The sequence below is a fragment of the Eschrichtius robustus genome, chromosome 3 (assembly GCF_028021215.1).
Source record: "Eschrichtius robustus isolate mEscRob2 chromosome 3, mEscRob2.pri, whole genome shotgun sequence".
Classification (NCBI taxonomy): Eukaryota; Metazoa; Chordata; class Mammalia; order Artiodactyla; family Eschrichtiidae; genus Eschrichtius; species Eschrichtius robustus.
The window spans coordinates 164,065,294-164,085,950 of record NC_090826.1 but is presented as its reverse complement, the minus strand read 5'-3'; the positions used below and the strand labels follow the sequence as shown (position 1 = coordinate 164,085,950).

The following is a 20,657-nucleotide window of genomic DNA, read 5'->3' as shown; positions in this document are numbered from 1 at the left end:
TCTGTCTCAATAATTGTAACTGTTTGATAGAAGACAAGCATCTTGGAAAATGTTGCCTTTCAAATCTTTGTAGTTCAGATTGATGACCAGACCAAAGGGCCTTCCACCCATGGGCTCTGCAGGAATGAAGGAGTACTCAAAAACTGCCTGTCTCTGGGGCGGCATTACAGTGTTCAGAGGAAGAGCTGTGAAATTCTGGATGTAACACTGGTACTCCTGAAGATAACGGAATGAGGTGTCTAGAGATTCAACAATAAAATCTGGTCTGTAAAGCCTACCAGGAACTTCACAGTGTTATCTGCTGGAAACCCTCCTTTCACAAACAGGATGGTTGTATCTGCACTCGGTGAAGCTTCAGGTTCACCAGATACATCATCTTCCTCTTTATCTTCGGCCAAATAGGTGGGTTCATCATCTTCCACCACTGCTTCATCGTCTTCATCTTCATTCATAGAATCTTCCACTGTTTCTTCATCTTCTGTAAAATGTCGAGCCGCTGCCAGTGAGCCACCAGGATCTCCTCGGAGCAAGAGGCTGGCGGGGAACTGCAGCAGGAGAAGCAGCAGCAGGCGGGGGAGGGACTTCATGGCGCCGCCGCTCCGGCGTCCAGTCCCTGTCCGTTGTAGTTGCATAGCATATTGTTCTTATTCTGTGGAAATGCATGCTACAGTATTTATGACATGTCATGATGTAAAGTATTAGTTATGAAACGTTATGACATCTGCAACTTTCAAATGGTTCAACACAGCAACTTACTTTCAAGTGGTTCAACAACTTTTATAAACACACACACGTACATACACACATGCGTACAAACATACTGGGAGAAAATGAGCAGAAACCGCAAAATGGTAAGAACTGTTTGATCTAGGTGGAGGGTATACAGGTGTTCACTGCACTGTGCTCTCAACTTCTCGTCTGCATTAAAATTATCGTAATAAAATGAAGGAGGGGAGAAACACCGCCTCTCCTCGCGGAGCCGCCTCGGGTCCGAAAGGCCGGGGGAGCAGGTGGGAAGGCCAGCAACGCCCTTACCCCGGCCAGCGGGACCAACCTCGAGACTCCATCTGGGCATGCTCAGAGGCTCCTACGCGCCCGCCCCGCCCCTCGGGGTACGTGAGCGCAAGGCGCAGGCGCCCGGCTTCCGGCAGCCAGCGAGACGCCAGCTGCGAAACGCGGCGGACGCCTGAGCTGCGAGAGCTCTGCGAGAATGGAGCCGTCGAAGGTGGAAAAGTTCAGCACCGCCGACAGGGGAAACGGGCTGCGTGCGTTGGCGCCGCTGCGCCCCGGAGAGCTGCTTTTCCGCTCGGATCCTTTGGCGTACACGGTGTGCAAGGGGAGTCGTGGTGTCGTCTGCGACCGCTGCCTCCTCGGGTACGTACCTCCCTCGCCCACCTGAGTCCAGAGCAGTGCGGGGTCCGGGGTGCTGAGGGCGTGGCGGGGGCGGGCAGCCCTCCCCGGGACTCCCCCTGGCCGTGGCTGCACAAGGTCTCGGCGGTGCTGCCAAGATGCCCAGCCCCGCACTTCCCCAGATGCGCGGCTCCCGGGGGCGCCTCGCAGCTGACAGACTCCGCTTGGCCGTCCCCTGGGCTGCCGCAGCGGGGGTTGGAGGGACCCCAGGCGCAGCCCCTGCAGCTCTGCAGGGCAGAGCTGTACCCGCTACCACCCCACCCCGCCGTCGTAGTAACTGGAGAGAGCCGGTGGGCAGACTTAAGGGGAAACGTTGGGCTGTGGGTAGTTTTGCTGAGGAACAAAAAAGTCTGTGTCTCGGGCGATAAGCTTCATTGGTGCCGTTGTGGAAATCACAGTTGGCGGAGGTGGGGGTGAGTGGGAGCACGGATGGTGTAAGGCTGACAGCCGAGGCCTCGCCAAGAAAGTGCGGGGCTCGCAGGACGCGGAAGAATCTTGGTGTTCACGGAGCACTTCCTGTGGTCCAGGTTCTGTTTGGCCTGGGGATACAAAGATGAACGGGACGTCCTTAAGAATCCTTAAGGAGCAGATAAGTGAGCGAGATAATTAATTACAGTGTATCAGAAGGGCTGAAATAGAGATGCAGTACTGTGCTGTAGGAGCATAAGTTACTGAGGTTCCATGGTGTGCTTTGCATTTAATGACTGTGCAGGCAGGTCTAACTCTTAACCACCTATCTAGATGCAAGAATTCATGTGAAAGTGTATTATAAGCCTGTAAGCACTGGGTCAATGTAAAGTGCTATGGGAGAGCAACTTATGGAAATGTGTAATATGTATGCACAGTCATAGGAATTGTATTCAAGCAACAATTGTTCTTGAGCTCCTATTATATGTCAAGGAGAAGAGCTCTGTTTGAGATGGCCGGGATGATTTTCTTCCATGACTGCTCTTCCAGACCTATTAGTCTGGGATTGGGGTGGATGGAGGTGAGGGGGTAAGTGCAAAGCTCAAATCAGTAGCTTGACCATTAGTAGTACTATGTCCTTATTTGGTTCATAATAGAGGAATTTATTTAATTTCGTATTTTAAAGTTTCTTAATTGTATTTGTTGCTTCCTGAAGTAATGATAACAGCAACAACAACAAAAATTCATTGAGGAGAGAACACCTTGAAGCTTTTGTAAACTGTATGGTTGAAAACAATTCATTCCTTTCAAGGAATGAAATGCTGAAGGCTTCAACATTGAAAGTTATAGACCTTTGATTCTCATTCAAGCAAATTAGAGAGAAAGCTGGGATGTTCATCCTGTTAAATCCTTTGGAGGTGTTTCTAGAGTTTGAATGTAGTCCAGAACAGAGAACTTGCATTTTCTTAAGTCTTATAACATTAATTGATGAAGATGTGGATCATCTTGCAGATAAAACCAGACTGCCAAGTTATTTAGTAGTTGGAATAGAAAAGCTTTGGAATGAATACACGATGACAAATTATTAATTGAATTATCAGAGCTGAACTTGAGTTCACATGGAACATGGAATTGTCCATTTTCCAAATAGACTGCACAAACCCAGCCCTTTGTATGTGGCATACTTCTTGATTTACCATACAGTTCCATTACTGCTATCACTTATTTTTCTTATTAACAAGAACTGTAACGATTTAAACAAAAAAAGGAATTTCCTGAAAGAGTTTTGGGGAGTTCTCAGCATCCTTTTAAAGTCTAGAGGAAACCCAGCTCTGAAAATGGGCAGGAACCAAGGGAGTTCCACAGTCAGAATTGCACTTCAGAAGTAGATGGGGTTGGGACCTGGAGAGTACGTTCCTTCTGATGCTGCCTGGTAATACTGGCTTCTGCAGCATGTATCAACAGCACTATGACACTGGACCCTACTGCTGCTGCTATTCTTGCTACCACTGCCGCCGCCACTGCTGCTTGGGAAACTGGTTATTGCTGGAAAGTTGCCAGCTCAACCATGCTTCTTTGTGATATTAGCTTTTTCTTTCTTTTTTTTTTATTTATTTAATTTTTTGGCTGTGCCGCAAGGCTTGCTGGATCTCAGTTCCCCGACCAGGGACTGAACCTAGGCTGTGGCAGTAAAAGCCCGGAATCCTAACCACTAGGCAACCAGGGAACTCCGGATATTAGCTTCTGATTCAAAGTTCTCAGTGGGTGTCTTGGATTGGTTGAGCTTGGGTCACTGCCTGCATCCTAGCTACAAGGGAAGTTGAGAAGGTGAGTATTTGGCCTTTGTGGCTTTTAAGAAAGGAGGCAGGTTCTACTTCCCACCATATTCATATTATAATGGGGAAATCAGCAAACATAAACATAGGAAAGGTAATATCAGTAAATGCCAAGGATCCAAACAAAACAAACTAAAACAAACAAATGGATTTTTTTATACTGGACTAACAAACACTTGTTCATTAGTACTTTACACACACAAAAATATTTGCACTTAATTTTGGATTGCTAGGACATAGTTCACAAGTGCTGAACTAGTGCTCCTAGTAGTAGGAGCTCTGTTGAACACTTCTGCTTCAGTGGTTGTTGTGTTTCTGAAGTGCTTAGTTGGGAATCACTGCAGCCTGAGGATAGTGTTAGAGAAATCAAACTTTGATGCGTTGTCTTACGCAGTTTTCTACCAATATTGAATGCTCATAATTGGGGGGATACAATTCTGTGTTCCTTATCACCTTGTAAGTAAAATTTGTTTCTTTACTTATTAGCTGTGAAGTCCTTAAGAGCAGATGTCTTTCAATTTTTGTAAACCCCAGTGCCTGGCATGTAGTAAGCTTTTAATTTGTAGTATGAACATCTCGCAGAATTCTTCTCTAGTTGTTTTTGTCCTTTTGCTGCCTTCCATTTGAATTAACAAATGGAATGAAAATATTAGTTTGTAACGAATAACAACAGTTCCACGGGAAGTGGGGGAGACCAAAATAAAAGAACAGGTATTTATTGTAATTACTTCATTAGTCTCCAGATCATTTATTGTTATAAGATTCTACCTGATTTTCTTTGGCCTTGAGCTGTTTTGATTAGTGCTCTAGTTCTTACATATTTATTTTTATTAATAGAGAAACTTAAACCTGCTTCATGACTTCTCTTGCTTTTTTCCTTTCATGAAGGATTGGCTTCTGGTTTTTTGTGTTGTGAGTAGGAAGGAATGAGGTATATAAATTGGAGAAAGATTAAATGACAGTGAAATTGTGACCTGAAATAATTTATATTATCCTTTTTCTGCTGTTGCATACATTTTTAATTTGATGGAGCTGGAGAAGATTGACAAGGGTTATTTGTGTCTTCTGTTTGTTTTGGTATATATAGCACATAAAATTCCATTGTAATTATTTTGTTTGTAGGTCTCCCCACTTCAGTGACCTAAGTCTAATCTTTATGTCTCTGGGACCTAGTACACAAGAGATGCTAACTGTTGGAGTTGTGAAGGGATAATATTTTGGGGAAGTTAAAATCATTCTATGTTTGTTTTTGGTTTTCTAAAGTTCCAAGTTGCCTGCAGTTTCCATATCAAGAGTTTCCGTGGCAAACTCTAATGATAGTTTCTTCTGTAGGGTAAAGAGGGTATTTCCTCCATCACTAAAGCTGAGTATGAGGCTTAGTGCCTCCCAGGAGGAAGGAGAATGAATTGGAAGTGGAAAGTCCATCTTTTTCAGCCCTGGTGGCTTATGGGAAGCAGGGGATAGAGGTTGGGAAAACAGATTGTGAGAAATATATGTTCTGACCTTCCTTGTCTGGCCAAAGTTCTGGGGTTGGGGTGAGGGTATTAAATGGGTTGATGGGGCAATCAAAAGTAGAAGGCCTTAAAAAAAAAAAAAAAAAGTAGAAGACCTTTGGCTCTGCTCCTTATTTGTAATCTTGAGAGCTGTGTAGGCTGGTGCTGTGCCAACATTGGGGGCTAGGGCATAGCAGTGGTAAGAGAAAGTGCCTGGCTGTATGAGTCTGTGGTAGCAGGGGATTCTGAAGTGCTCTCATATCACTTCAGGGATGTGGACGAGCTTAGAGGCCTGGTGGAACAGCAGACATCATGACAAAGGACTGTGTGACTCTAGGTCAGGATCATGGATACCAGAGATGGGAGGCAGCGTGACATCCCAGAAGGTGAGATGGCACCAGTCCAGCCATAGGACCTGAGCACTGCCTTGCAGCAGAGACCAGTGAGGATCCATAGAGACGTCAAGATCTGAGGTCTTGCCACCATAAGGATGTTCCATAAGCCCCACTTGGAGAAATATTTACCTGAAAGCAACTGTTTAAGCCAGCTCTGGTAAGGAGTTAAACTGAAATGTCTGAATATTAACTGGAAGAGACTGAGATGTTATTTGGCAAATATTACATTTTTGGCTATTTACTAGGGTGAGTGTTCTTGAGGAAGCTTGGATTAATTATAGAAAAAACAGCCCCATGTTCATGAGACAGGTTAGATCAATTATAGAAAATAAAGCAACTACATTTGAGCTACAATGTGGGTAAATATGATCAGGCAGTAAAGGGCAAAAAAAAGAACACTGGTAAGATGATGTAATCCGTCTTGGCCAAGGACTGAACCTGGGGTGGAAGCAGGAGGGAATACCTTCTTATACTGGGGTAAGAAGAAGAGGTGCCTGAGAAGGTAACAGCAGTGCCTGAAAGGCTTGAGGACAACTAGGGAGGTGGCTGCTGAGTGACAGTGTCTTAGAGAGGAGAAGGTCTGAAATATTTTACTAGGAGAGAAAAGTGAATTGCTTAGGAAAATATAGTGGGGTTGCTGGGAAGTGCCAAGGGTCCACTTAAAACTTTTGTTCATTTATTTACAGTGAGAGCAGTTAGCAGACTAGTGCTTTTTTCTCCCAGTGGTCGGCAGTTTGACTATGAGAATTGTGCTCACCCAGGACTGCCTGGTTGCCATGATGGGTGGAGAGAGGGGGCAGGAAACTGAAGTCGTGGGCAAGGAAGAGTGTAATCATGGACCATATTTCTAAGCTAGGGACCGAGGTCATGAGGAAGGTGATGGAGAGTGAAATGTGGTGGAAGCAATGGATTAGAAGACCTGATGTGCTCAAAGAAATGGTGGAGTGGTCAGAGGATGGGATGACTTGACATATATATGCTTTAGAGGTAGTGTGTGATTTGGTACAACAGGGTTTAGGGTATGCAGAAAGTGGCTGAGGTAGGGAATAAGAAAAATGTTGGAATGATCAGGAAACTGAGAGGGTGAGGTGTTAGATGAATCTTCTAAATAAGTGAAATTACCAAGAATGCTAGGCATTGGAATAGTTTCAACAAAGGCAGAATTCTCGTTTTGGCTTCCTGACCCGGGGTTTAAGGGCTGACCAGAAAGAGCCAAGTGGAGACAGGGAGGTGCTCACTTCTGTTCAAATAACGTATAAAAGACCTTCTCTGGGTTTACAGCTGATTTTGTGAAGTATCCCAGCACCAGGTGCAAGTGAGCAGCTGTAGTGTTGCAGACTCTTCCTGGGGGGATGGGCTTGGAAGGTGGAAAGACTAGCAGAATCTTCTCAAGGGAAGAACTTTGAGAGATGCATTGAAATCAGGATTTGCACATTCCTGGACAATGGCTAATGGGCTTACTGGAGGGTCAAGGACTTAGAGTAAAATAAAGTAGAAGGATTGATAATGAGGTGGGTTGGGAAAGGACTCTTTGGATATGACTTCCATTTTTCTTTTTAAGTGGGAGTTATAATTCCTGTTTCTTTTGCTTCTTCCTTTTCTTCTGCACGGAAGTTTGGTGAAGGGCTGTATGGCAGAGCCCTGAGCCTGAAAACATTTGGTCCATGTGAATGCCACAGCAGAGGACGTTCTTAATCAGGCAGGATGACCTGCTTTGTGGATAGCAGTAAGTTCTCCTTCTTCAGACAGCCTGGTGCTTCTTCGAGGGCTCAAGAACAGAGCAACCATGGGGACAGGGATGGAGGCTGGTGCCTAGAACTTAACAGTGCACACACACTTCCTCTCACCATGGCTATTGTGGCTTCTACTGGTACAGAGGGCCCAGTTTGTTAGGGATCCTGAGTTCCCCAAATGGCAGCACATGTTTGGGATCCTGGCCAGCTGGTATCAGGTTTTTATTTTAGACCCTTTTGTCATGGAGGGATCATTGATTTGTTCTCATTGGAACACTCATTTTTTCCTGCACTTGGATTTGCCTTTTCTACTTCTACTGCCATCTCTTAGACCCACTGAAATCTTCTGTGAAGCTGTGGTATTCCTTACAAGGTTGGCTCTGACCTTCACAGAAAGAGAATTGAAGCAGCGGGCTAATACCTATGGTTTGACTGCTCTTGACTTATGCTGTCATTTGAGGCAGCTGATTTCATACACCAGTGGTTCTCAAACTTCAGTCTCAGGACCACTTTACCCTCTTAAAAATTATAGAAAAAGATTTCATAGGAGGGTTTAAGAAAAAAAAAGTTATTTAGGGCCCTGCAGGGGTTTAAACAAAACATAACCATGCAAGCAGTGTGGTTATATTTATTGATTTTACTGCTTAAAATATTAAAACTGATAAGTTTTGAAATTATATACAGTCGGCCCTCCATGGATCAAAAATATTCAGGGGACAAAAGAAGTCCAGAAAGTTCCAAAAAGCAAAACTTGAATTTGCAGTGCAAAGGCAACTATTTACATAGCATTTACCTTTTGTTTACAACTGTTTACATACATTTACATTGTATTAGGTATTATAAATAATCTAGAGATGATTTAAAGTATATAAAAGGCTGTGTGTAGGTTGTATGTAAATAGTATGCTGTTTTACATAAGGGACTTGAGCATCTGAGGATTTTAGTATTGTGAGGGTCCTGGAACCAATCCACTGCAGATACCAGGGGACGACTGGATTTAAACATAATGAATCATTGCATTTTGACAAGGATTTTAATGACACAGACTGTATTTGCAAAACAAAAGAAAATTTGCTGAGAAAATTCGCTTGCTTTCATTTTTGTGTGTCTCTTTAATGTCTGGCTTAATAGAACACCCTCAGATTCTCACAACTGCTCCTGCATTTAGTGTATTGTAAAATCACAAGTCACTTAGCCTCTAGAAAACTCCACTGTACATTGTGAGAGAAAGAGAATAAAAAAGACAAAAAATGTCTTAGTATTATTATGAAAATAGTTTTGACCTTGTGGGCCTCCTGAAAGGACTTTGGAGTCCTGGGACCATACTTTGAGAACCACTGTTATAAAACACTGTACATGTTTTTTGTGACATTTGGAAAGGCTCAGATTTGTTCTCTAGTGTATGTTGTAAACCATGAACAATATTTGGTTCTGGTTTTCTTGTAACCTGCCAGGATATATTGGGATCAGGAACCAAAGTATGGAGTTAGTGCCTCTCTGTTAGGATGCCTTGCTCAATGTTTGCTTCCCATCTTCTAACTCTGGCCAGTTCTGGTTGTTTAAGAGTCAAGGGACGTGCGATGGTGATTAACCTTGATTATTAAGGGAAAGTAAGAGAGCCATTTTCCATTTGCTTGTTACCACAGTATATGATGACTGAAAATTATTATTCAATAGCTAATATTGATTATCACTTACTAAGCAATGACAGGCATGATTTTAAGCGCTTTACCTTAAATAGTACTTAATTCTCATAATGACTCTAAAAAAGTGTCTATTATGTTCCTTGTAAGCACAGATATGAACTAGAGAGCATTCAGAGATTTGTAGGAGTGTAAAATGGTATGCCCCTTTGGAGGGCAATTTGGTAGTACCTAGCAAAATTGAGCACTATATTTTCTTGACCCCATTTTTGGGATTCTGACAAATGAAAATAACAATGGTTGCACAAGGATACTTAGTATAGCATTTTGGTAATTAAGAAAAAAGGAGAGAGTTTTTTTTTTTTTTAAAGTAATCTTTTATTTATTTATTTATATTTATTTTTGGCTGTGTTGGGTCTTCGTTTCTGCGCGAGGTTTCTCTAGTTGCGGCAAGCGGGGGCCACTCTTCATTGCGGTGCGTGGGCCTCTCACTGTCGCGGCCTCTCTCGTTGCGGAGCACAGGCTCCAGACGCGCAGGCTCAGTAGCTGTGGCTCACGGGCCTAGTTGCTCCGCGGCATGTGGGATCTTCCCAGACCAGGGCTGGAAGCCGTGTTCCCTGCATTAGCAGGCAGATTCTCAACCACTGCGCCACCACGGAAGCCCAGGAGAGAGAATTTTAATGTGCATTAATAGGGACTGGTTAAGTTATGGTGCAGCCATATTGTAGAATCCATGCAGCTGTTAAGATTGAAGTGAATCTCTTTCTACAGTGGATGTGGATGGATGTCAGTAACACATTGTTGGGTGAATAAAGTTGTAGAACAATGTATGTATTTTAAATAAAATTTTTGTGTGTATGTACTTGTGTGTATAGAAAAGGTCTGGAAGAACACCCCAGAATTCTAATATGGTTACTTTTGGAGGGTGGGACTTGGAGGGGGGAAGATATCCTTTTGTACTTTATATATTTTGTATTTTTCAAAGCTTGTATCACTTTTTGTAATTAAAGATTTGAATAAACTTTGAGAAAGTCTTTGTTTCATTTGGAATTGTATAAAAGGGTGGTTCTGCTTGGGATGAAGATGACTTTGAAATTTTTGCCAGTTTATGTCTGCTTTTTTTTTTTCTTTGAGTTGCCAGCTGATTAGACCAAGAGTGAACCTCTTGATAAAACATGAGCCAGGTGAGCCAGTTTACTGGCTGGCCATTGGCATTAGAATTTGAACTGAGAGAAGTAGAACTTCTGTTAATGGCCCTCATCATAATTCTCCTTGCTCTGACTTTGCTCAGGCCTGGTTATTCAGCTTTTCCATGGTGTTTCTGAGATACCACAGTATCCATTAGCAAACTTTATTCATTTTCCTTGGGTGGATACATAAGGTGACTACATTTCCGAGCCTCCTTGCAGTTAGACTGGGGCCTTGTGACTCAGTTTTGGCCAATGGAGTTTGGGCTAGAGGTTGCACAAGCCATTTCCAGGTCTACCATAAAACATCCTGTGCCATGTTCTCTGCTCTCTCTTACCTTGTCTTGATGACTGTGGAGGCGGTGAGTTGAGATGGAGAAAACAAGAAGTATGAGTCATGGCATGGAAGAGAGCTGCTCTGGGGAATCACTCTACATGCACCAGATTTAGTAGGAGCTAGAAATAAATCTGTTAAGTCACTTAGAGGAGCCCTTATTTAACTTTAATGTGCATAAGCATCACCTGAAGATCTTGTTAAAGTGCAGATTCTGATTCAGTAAGGTCTGGGTTGTGTGTGAGATTCTGTGTTTCTAACAAACTCCTAGGTGATGCTAAAGCTGCTGGTCTGCTGATCACACACGCGTAGCAGAGATTTAAAAGGGTAAATGAAATGACTTATAGCCTACTGTAAGTACTCAGTAAACAGTTATCCAACAGATATTTGAGCATCCTGAATAAGATGAAAAGGAATTAGAGACTATACATATATAATCAAATGTTTAAATGATTCCTAAGTGCATATCTCTTTTATGTATCATGGACTGGAATTTAGTTTTAGTATTGTGTGCAGAAAATATGAAATGAGAACCTGGAATTATTTTAAAGATCATTTTGAACATTTACTTATTTTTAAAATTTTATTTATTTATTTATTTATCTTTGGCTGCGTTGGGTCTTTGTTGCTGCACGCGGGCTTTCTCTAGTTGCAGCGAGCTGGGGCTACTCTTCCGTTGCGGTGCGCGGGCTTCTCGTGGCGGTGGCTTTTCCTGTTGCAGAGTGTAGGCTCTAGGCGTGAGCTTCAGTAGTTGCAGCAGACATTTTTTTCTTTTTAACAGAACATTCCTTATTTTAGGTATCACATCTGGAGGTTAACAAAGTCCTTTCATTGGTAGTGTTAAACTGATCACTCAGTCAAGATGTTGTCCTATTTTTTCCACTGTGTACTATTTTTCCCCCCAACCAGTTTGTGGGGAGATGTTGTAAGATCATGGAAATATCCTGTTCATTAAAATTTCCTCTGAGATTTATGCATCCATGGATGATTATTGATTGAATCTTTGGTATAATAGTTGCAAAATGCTAATTTTTCAACTATAGCACTCCTCCACACTTACCAGTTGTCATTCAGTTCAGCATTCTACCATAAGAGCCTGTCCTCCTTCCTTATTAGTTATCTTGTTATTATCAGTATAGACTCACAAATTTCCATTTTTTCACTGGTTTAGAATTAATTAGGTACCTGATTGTTTTGGTACTCAAATTGTCCCAGATCTTTTTTTAGTATGAAACCTTTCAAGGTAGATCCTGTGTCCTTGTGATATGCCCCCAAGTTTTCTTTCTTCCTCCCTCCTTCCTCCCTCCCTCCCTCCCTTCCTTTCTTCCTTCCTTCTTTCTTTTCTTTCTTTCTCCCTCCCTCTCTCTTTCTACCTACCCTTCCTTTTCTTTCCTTCTCTTCTCTCTCTCTTTTTTTTTTCTTTAACACTGCCTTGCTTTCTGGCATAACAGATGTTCTAGACTCATCCTGTACCCATCCTGCGAAAACTCTGGAATCAGTATTTCTCTGAGGATTCCTGGTTTCTTTTAGTGAGGTATAATATTAGAGACCAAGATCTGAGTGCTAGATATGCTCACTGCCCCTGGGATGTTTTTGCTGTTTGACTCTTTCAGAGGACAGAGGACATATGCAGGTTCATGCAAATATGCATACATATACATATACATACACATATTTTAGAAATCATGAGTTCACATCAGTACTTTCAATTCCGACTTGTCTCCTCAGGGTTCTTTCTTGCCTTTCCCCATTCCATAATTGTATATCCTTTCTGGCTCAGTGAGAACTCTGGCCCTCGAAAGCCTCAATGTATTTACTCATTTGTTCCACTCTATATATTATCTAAAATTGTTTCAAAATTGCTTTGCCCACGTCATTACCAAAAAGACCCTATTTGAAACAGTACAGAATTTGTTTACAATTTCCCTTTCCCCTCTGCTCTGCCAAAGACTGAGAATATACAGTTAAATACTGTGTTCGTTTTACATTCTTTCTTTTTTTCCCCTTCATTATATTTATTGGTATTTATTAGAAATACAATTGAGGGACTTCCCTGGTGGCGCAGTGGTTATGAATCCACCTGCCAGTGCAGGGGACACAGGTTTGATCCCTAGTCCGGGAAGATCCCACATGCTGCGGGGCAACTAAGCCCGTGTGCCACAACTACTGAGCCTGCATGCCACAACTACTGAGCCCATGCGCTGCAGCTACTGAAGCCCGCGCACCTAGAGCCCACGCTCTGCAACAAGAGGAGCCACTGCAATGAGAAGCCTGCGCTTGCTGCAACTAGAGAAAGCCCGCGCACACCAACGAAGACCCAACACTGCCAAAAAAATAAATAAATTAAAAAAAAAAAAAAAAAAGAAATACAATTGAGTTCATTTGTTTCACTTTGCTTTCAGTTTTAGTTTTTCCCCCTCATCCTTTTTGATTTAATTTTGTATTTTGAATATATGGAACATCCACATGCTTCTAAAACTCAAACTATGAAAAAGAGAAATGTTAGCCCCCCTCCCATATTCATACTGTTCCTCCCTGCCACCCTTTGTAGGTAAGCAAGTTCATTGTTTTCTGGTTTATCTTCTCTCTGTCTGTCTCTCTCTCTTTGGTAGAGAAGCAAATATATGTGTTTATCATTTTCCATTCTTACACAAAAGGTAGCATACTGTATTTGCTCTTTTGCACTTGTTTTCTTCACTTAAAAAATCTACTTCATATCGTATTTACAGAGATCTTTCTTATTCTTTTTTATAGCTCCAAAGTACTCCATTTTATGTGTGTACCATAGTTTCTAATTTCCTATGCTTGGACATTTAGGTAATTTCCAGTGTTTTGCAATTGTGAATAGTGCTGTAATCAATAACCTCGCACATAGGTGTTTTTATATTGTTGCCGGTATATACTCAGGTTAAATTCCTAGAAGTGGGATTGTTAGGTGAACGTGTAAATGCCTATGTGTGGGGTGGCACCATTTCACATCTCCACTAGCAACGTATCAGTATGAGAGTGCTGGTTTCCCTCAGCTTTGCAGACTCAGTGTACTGTCAAGCTTTTGAATTTTTACCAGGCTGATGGGTGAGCAGTGGTATCTCAGTATAGTTTTCGGTTTGCATTTAAATTGTATTATCATTAAAGTTAAACACCTTTTCATATGTTTAAAGGCCATGATTATAACAATATCTCTTTGTGAATTGTCTTTATATATCTTTTGCCTGTTTTTCTGTAAGACTTCTGTTCTCTCCTTCAAATTTAAAACTTTTTTTGTATATTAGAGATATTAATTAGTCTTATGTTTGAGAAATATTGCAAATATTTTCTTTCTGGTTGTCATTTGTGTTTTAACTTTTCTTGTGATAGAGTAATTCACATGTTTTCTTCTAGAATTTGTATACTTTAAATCTTTACATTTAGATCTCTGATTCATTTGAGTTTATTCTTATGTATGGTGTAAGGAATCGATCTAATTTTATCTTTTTCCAAATGGATACCCAGTTGTTCCATTTATTAGGAAGATTATTTTTGTCCCAATGATTGGCTCCAGTAATCATATTCTAGATCATATACTAATTAGGTCTAACTCTTGACTTTCTGCTCTTTTCCATTGGTTTATCTGTCTATTTATGCATAGGTACCACACTGTTTTAATTACAGATAATTTAATTTCTAGGAGTACTCTTATGTCATCTTCAAACACATAGTTTCTTCTTTTTCAATTTTTATGCCTCTAAGTGTTCTTTCTAGGCTAATTACTTTGAGTAATGCTTCCAGAACAATGTTTAATAGTCGTGAAGATAGTTGACATTCTTGTGTTGTTCCTGGTCATTAGGGTTTCCTTATTAATTAAGGTGCTGGTTTTAGGAATCAGGTACATATATTTTATCATGTTAAGGAGGTATCCATTCATTTACATTTTCTCATGAGTTTATTTATTTATTAACATCTTTATTGGAGTATAATTGCTTTACAGTGTTGTGTTAGTTTCTGCTGTATAACAGAGTGAATCAGCTATATGCATACATATATACCCATATCCCCTCCGTCTTCTGTCTCCCTCCCACCCTCCTTATCCCACCCCTCTAGGTGGTCGCAGAGCACTGAGCTCATCTCCCTGTGCCATGCAGCTGCTTCCCACTAGCTATCTATTTTACATCTGGTAGTGTATATATGTCAATGCTACTCTCTTACTTCCTCCCAGCTTACCCTTCCCCCTCCCCATGTCCTCAAGTCCATTCTCTACGTCTGTGTCTTTATTCCTGTCCTGCCCCTAGGTTCATCAGAACCTTTTTTTTTTTTTTTAGATTCCATATATATGTGTTAGCATACGGTATTTGTTTTACTCTTTCTGACTTCACTCTGTATGACAGACTCTAGGTCCATCCACCTCACTGCAAATAACTCAATTTCATCTCTTTTTATAGGTGAGTAGTATTCCATTGTACATATGTGCCACATCTTCTTTATCCATTCATCTGTCGATGGACACTTAGGTTGCTTCCATGTCCTGGCTATTGTAAATAGTGCTGCAATGAACATTGTGGTACATGACTCTTTTTGAATTATGATTTTCTCTGGGTATATGACGAGTAGTGGGATTGCTGAGTCATACAGTAATCCTATTTTTAGTTTTTTAAGGAACCTCCATACTGTTCTCCATAGTGGCTGTATCAATTTACATTCCCACCAACAGTGCAAGAGGCTTCCCTTTTCTCCACACCCTCTCCAGCATTAATTGTTTGTAGATTTTTTGATGACAGCCATTCTGACTGGTGTGAGGTGATATACCTCACTGTAGTTTTGACTTGTATTTCTCTAATGATTAACGATGTTGAGCATCCTTTCATGTGTTTGATGGCAATCTGTATATCTTCTTTGGAGAAATGTCTATTTAGGTCTTCTACCCATTTTTGGATTGGGTTGTTTTTTTTGTTTGATATTGAGCTGCATGAACTGCTTGTATATTTTGGAGATTAATCCTTTGTCAGTTGCTTTGTCTGCAAATATTTTCTCCCATTCTTAGGGTTGTTTTTTCATCTTTTTTATGGTTTCCTTTGCTGTGCAAAAAGCTTTTAAGTTTTATTAGGTCCCATTTGTTTATTTTTGTTTTTATTTCCATTTCTCTAGGAGGTGGGTCAAAAAAGATCTTGCTGTGATTTATGTCATAGAGTGTTCTGCCTATGTTTTCCTCTAAGAGTTTTATAGTGTCTGGCCTTACATTTAGGTCTTTAATCCATTTTGAGTTTATTTTTGTGTATGGTGTTAGGAAGCATTCTAATCTCATTCTTTTACATGTAGCTGTTCAGTTTTCCCAGCACCACTTATTGAAGAGGCTGTCTTTTCTCCATTGTATACTCTTGCCTCCTTCATCAAAGATAAGGTGACCATAGGTGTGTGGGTTTATCTCTGGGCTTTCTATCCTGTTCCATTGAGCTATATTTCTGTTTTTGTGCCAGTACCATACTGTCTTGATTACTGTAGCTTTGTAGTATAGTCTGAAGTCTGGGAGCCTGATTCCTCCAGCTCTGTTTTTCTTTCTCAAGATTGCTTTGGCTATTCAGGGTCTTTTGTGTTTCCATACAAATTGTGAAATTTTTTGTTCTAGTTCTGTGAAAAATGCCATTGGTAATTTGATAGGGATTACATTGAATCTGTAGATTGCTTTGGGTAGTAGAGTCATTTTCACAGTGTTGGTTCTTCCAATCCAAGAACATGGTATATCTCTCCATCTGTTTGTATCATCTTTAATTTCTTTCATCAGTGTCTTACCGTTTTCTGCATATAGGTCTTTTGTCTCCTTAGGTAGGTTTATTCCTAGGTATTTTATTCTTTTTGTTTCAATGGTAAATGGGAGTGTTTCCTTACTTTCTCTTTCAGATTTTTCATCATTAGTGTATAGGAATGCAAGAGATATCTGTGCATTAGTTTTGTATCCTCCTACTCTACCAAATTCATTGATTAGCTCTAGTAGTTTTCTGGTAGCATCTTTAGGATTCTCTATGTATAGTATCATGTCATCTGCAAACAGTGACAGTTTTACTTCTTCTTTTCCAATTTGTATTCCTTTTATTTCTTTTTCTTCTCTGATTGCTGTGGCTGAAACTTCCAAAACTATGTTAAATATTAGTGGTGAGAGTGGGCAACTTTGTCTTGTTCCTGATCTTAGAGGAAATGGTTTCAGTTTTTCACCATTGAGAACAATGTTGGCTGTGGGTTTGTCATACATGGCCTTTACTGTTGAGGTAGCTTCCCTCTGTGCTTACTTTTTGGAGAGTTTTTAATCATAAATGGTGTTGAATTTTGTCAGAAATTTTTTCTGCATCTATTGAGATTACCATACGGTTTTTATCCTTCAATTTGTTAATATGGTGTATCACATTGATTGATTTGCATATATTGAAGAATCCTTGCATTCCTGGGATAAACCCTACTTGATCATGGTATATGATCCTTTTAATTTGCTGTTGGATTCTATTTGCTAGTATTTTGTTGAGGATTTTTGCGTCCATGTTCATCAGAGATATTGGCCTGTTGTTTTCTTTTTTGTGTGACATCTTTGTCTGGTTTTGGTATCAGGGTGATGGTGACCTCGTAGAATGAGTTTGGGAGTGTTCCTCCCTCTGCTATATTTTGGAAGAGTTTGAGAAGGATAGGTGTTAGCTCTTCTCTAAATGTTTGATTGAATTCGCCTGTGAAGCCATCTGGTCCTGGGCTTTTGTTTGTTGGAAGATTTTTAATCACAGTCTCAATTTCAGTGCTTGTGATCAGTCTGCTTATATTTTCTATTTCTTCCTGGTTCAGTCTCGGAAGGTTGTGCTTTTCTAAGAATTTGTCCATTTCTTCCAGGTTGTCCATTTTATTGGCATATAGTTGCTTGTAGTAATCTCTCATGATCCTTTGTATTTATGCCATGTCAGTTGTTACTTCTCCTTTTTCATTTCTAATTCTGTTGATGCGAGTCTTCTCCCTTTTTTTCTTGATGAGTCTGGCTAATGGTTTATCAGTTTTGTTTATCTTCTCAAAGAACCAGCTTTTAGTTTTATTGATCTTTGCTATTGTTTCCTTCATTTCTTCTTCATTTATTTTTGATCGGATCTTTATGATTTCTTTCCTTCTGCTAATTTTGGGTTTTTTTTGTTCTTCTTTCTCTAATTGCTTTAAGTGTAAGGTTAGGTTGGTTATTTGAGATTTTTCTTGTTTCTTGTTTCTTGTATTGGTATAAACTTCCCTCTTAGAACTGCTTTTGCTGCGTGCCATAGGTTTTGGGTCGTCATGTTTTCATTGTCATTTGTTTCTAGGTAGTTTTTGATTTCCTCTTTGATTTCTTCAGCGATCTCTTGGTTATTTAGTAGTGTATTGTTTAGCCTCCATGTGTTTGTATTTTTTACAGATTTTTTCCTGTAATTGATACCTAATCTTGTAGCATTGTGGTTGGAAAAGATACTTGATACGATTTCAATTTTCTTAAATTTACTCTGGCTTGATTTGTGACCCAAGATATGGTCTGTCCTTTAGAATGTTCCCTGAGCACTTGAGAAGAAAGTGTATTCTGTTGTTTGTGGGCGGAATGTCCTATAAGTATCAATTAAGTCCATCTTGTTTAATGTGTCTTTTAAAGCTTGTGTTTCCTTATTTATTTTCATTTTGGATGATCTGTCCATGGGTGAATGTGGGGTGTTAAAGTCCCTTACTATTATTGTGTTACTGTCGATTTCCCCTTTTATGGCTGTTAGCATTCGCCTTATGTATTGAGGTGCTCCTATGTTGGGTGCATAAATTTTTACAATTGTTATATCTTCTTCTTGGATTGATCCCTTGATCATTATGTAGTGTCCTTCTTTGTCTCTTGTAATAGTCTTTATTTTAAAGTCTATTTGTCTGATATGAGAATTGCCACTCCAGCTTTCTTTTGATTTGCATTTGCATGGAATATCTTTTACCGTCCCCTCACTTTCAGTCTGTATGTGTCCCTAGGTCTGAAGTGGGTCTTTTGTAGACAGCATATGTAAGGGTCTTGTTTTTGTACCCATTCAGCCAGCCTATGCCTTTTGGTTGGAACATTTAATCCATTCACATTTAAGATAATTACTGATATGTATGTTCCTATTATCATTTCCTTAATTGTTTTGGGTTTGTTATTGTAGGTCTTTTCCTTCTCTGTGTTTCCTGCCTAGAGAAGTTCCTTTAGCATTTGTTGTAAAGCTGGTTTGGTGGTGCTGAATTCTCTTAACTTTTGCTTATCTGTAAAGGTTTAATTTCTCCGTTGAATCTGAATGAGATCCTTGCTGGGTAGAGTAATCTTGGTTGCAGGTTTTCCCCATTCATCACTTTAAATATGTCCTGCCATTCCCTTCTGGCTTGCAGAGTTTCTGCTGAAAAATCAGCTGTTAACCTTATGGGGATTCCCTTGTATGTTATTTGTTGCTTTTCCCTTGCTGCTTTCAGTATTTTTTCTTTGTATTTAATTTTTGATAGTTTGATTAATATGTGTCTTGGTGTGTTTCTCCTTGGCTTTATCCTGTATGGGACTCTCTGTGCTTCTTGATCGACTATTTCCTTTCCCATATTAGGGAAGTTTTCGACTATAATCTCTTCAAATATTTTTCGGACCCTTTCTTTTTCTCTTCTTCTGGGACCCCTATAATTCGAATTTTGGTACATTTAATGTTGTCCCAGAGATCTCTGAGACTGTCCTCAATTCTTTTCATTCTTTTTTCTTTATTCTGCTCCCTGGCAGTTATTTCCACCATTTTATTTCCAACTCACTTATCCGTTCTTCTGCCTCAGTTATTCTGTTATTGATTCCTTCTAGAGTATTTTTAATTTCATTAATTGTGTTCATCACTGTTTGTTTGTTCTTTAGTTCTTCTAGATCCTTGTTAAATGTTTCTTGTATTTTCTCCCTTCTGTTTCTGAGATTTTGGATCATCTTTACTATCATTATTCGGAATTCTTTTTCAGGTTAAGTTGCCTATTTCGTCTTCATTTATTTGGTCTTGTAGGTTTTTACCTTACTCGTTTGTCTGTAACAAATTTTTTTGTCATTTCATTTTTTTTTTTTTTTTTTTTTTTGATGGGTGGTGCTGTATTCCTGTCTTACTGGTCGTTTGGCCTGAGATGTCCAGCACTGGAGTTTGCAGGCAGTTGGATAGAGCTGGGTCTTGGTGCTGAGAAGAGGACCTCCGGGAGACTTCACTCCGATTGATATTTCCTGCGGTCTGAGGTTCTCTGTTAGTCCAGTGGTTTGGACTCAGAGCTCCCACCACAGGAGCTCAGGCCCGACCTCCGGCCTGGGAGCCAAGATCCCGCAAGCTGCCGGTTGCTGGGGGTTCCTCCCATCCCCTTAGGTGTATGTGGTCCCCCACCGGTGCCTGGTGGGTGCCCTAGTTGTGAGGAGACATGAATTCTGCATCCTCCTAGTATGTCATCTTGACTCCCAGTCTCTCTCATGAGTTTTTAATTAAGAAGAGGTGTTGAGTTCTGCCAAAGGCATTTTCTTTATCTGTGGTGACTCGTATGATTTTTTCCTCTAGAGTTATTAATATCCCACCATACATTTACTTAAGAGAGACTATAGAAACAATTTGTATGTAAGTCTCTTTATATTTCCGGCTTGCTTGCTTAGGTAAAGAGCATCAATAAAATAAATCTGTGTTTCAGTGTTGTGAAATTTTAATTAGTGTGGCAAATTTTAATCAGTTTATGCAAATTACCTCCCCCACTGCAGTCTTGCTGTCTAAAGTTTCCAAGTTTCACCAAATAAAGGTGAAATTCTTATTTTAAGATGTTAATAAAATCATGGGATAGAATGTTTGAGTTGGATGGGATCTCAGAAGGAATCTAATCCAGTGCTTTTGGACAAAAATCATCAATGGATGCTAAAATAAGTGGGCAAGGGTATGATCAGAAATAGATATTTACACAGTTTCAAAGAGTCTTCTTACTAGGTACTTATTAAGTACAAGGGAAAAATACAGTAACTTTACAATGCAAAAACAGGTGATCAAAGTTAGTATCACCTGTAACAGGACAGACTGACATCATGTGCTTCCTGATATACATTGAACAGGACACAGCATCACTTCTGTGGTGTATAGATGCCAGAACACGTAATCTGAATTTAATCATGAGGAAACTTAAAGGAAAACCAAATTGAGGGACAGTCTACAAAATAACTAGGCAGTACCCTGCAAAAGCATCAAGGATGTGAATGACAAGGAGAGAC

The 20,657-nt window shown here is 40.2% G+C and overlaps 1 protein-coding gene and 1 pseudogene across 1 annotated transcript in view; one reads left to right on the top strand and one right to left on the bottom strand.

Annotated features, from left to right (window-relative positions):
* LOC137760756 (translocon-associated protein subunit alpha pseudogene) overlaps window positions 1-587 on the bottom strand; it is a 911-nt pseudogene extending 324 nt beyond the window's left edge.
* A 564-nt stretch (window positions 588-1,151) lies between these two features.
* The window catches only part of SMYD3 (SET and MYND domain containing 3), a 707,726-nt gene continuing 688,220 nt past the window's right edge, over window positions 1,152-20,657 (top strand). The window contains exon 1 of the mRNA XM_068538514.1: window positions 1,152-1,374. Within this exon, the coding sequence (XP_068394615.1) occupies window positions 1,211-1,374 (164 nt within the window). The 5' untranslated portion in view covers window positions 1,152-1,210. The remainder of the gene's footprint in view (window positions 1,375-20,657) is intronic.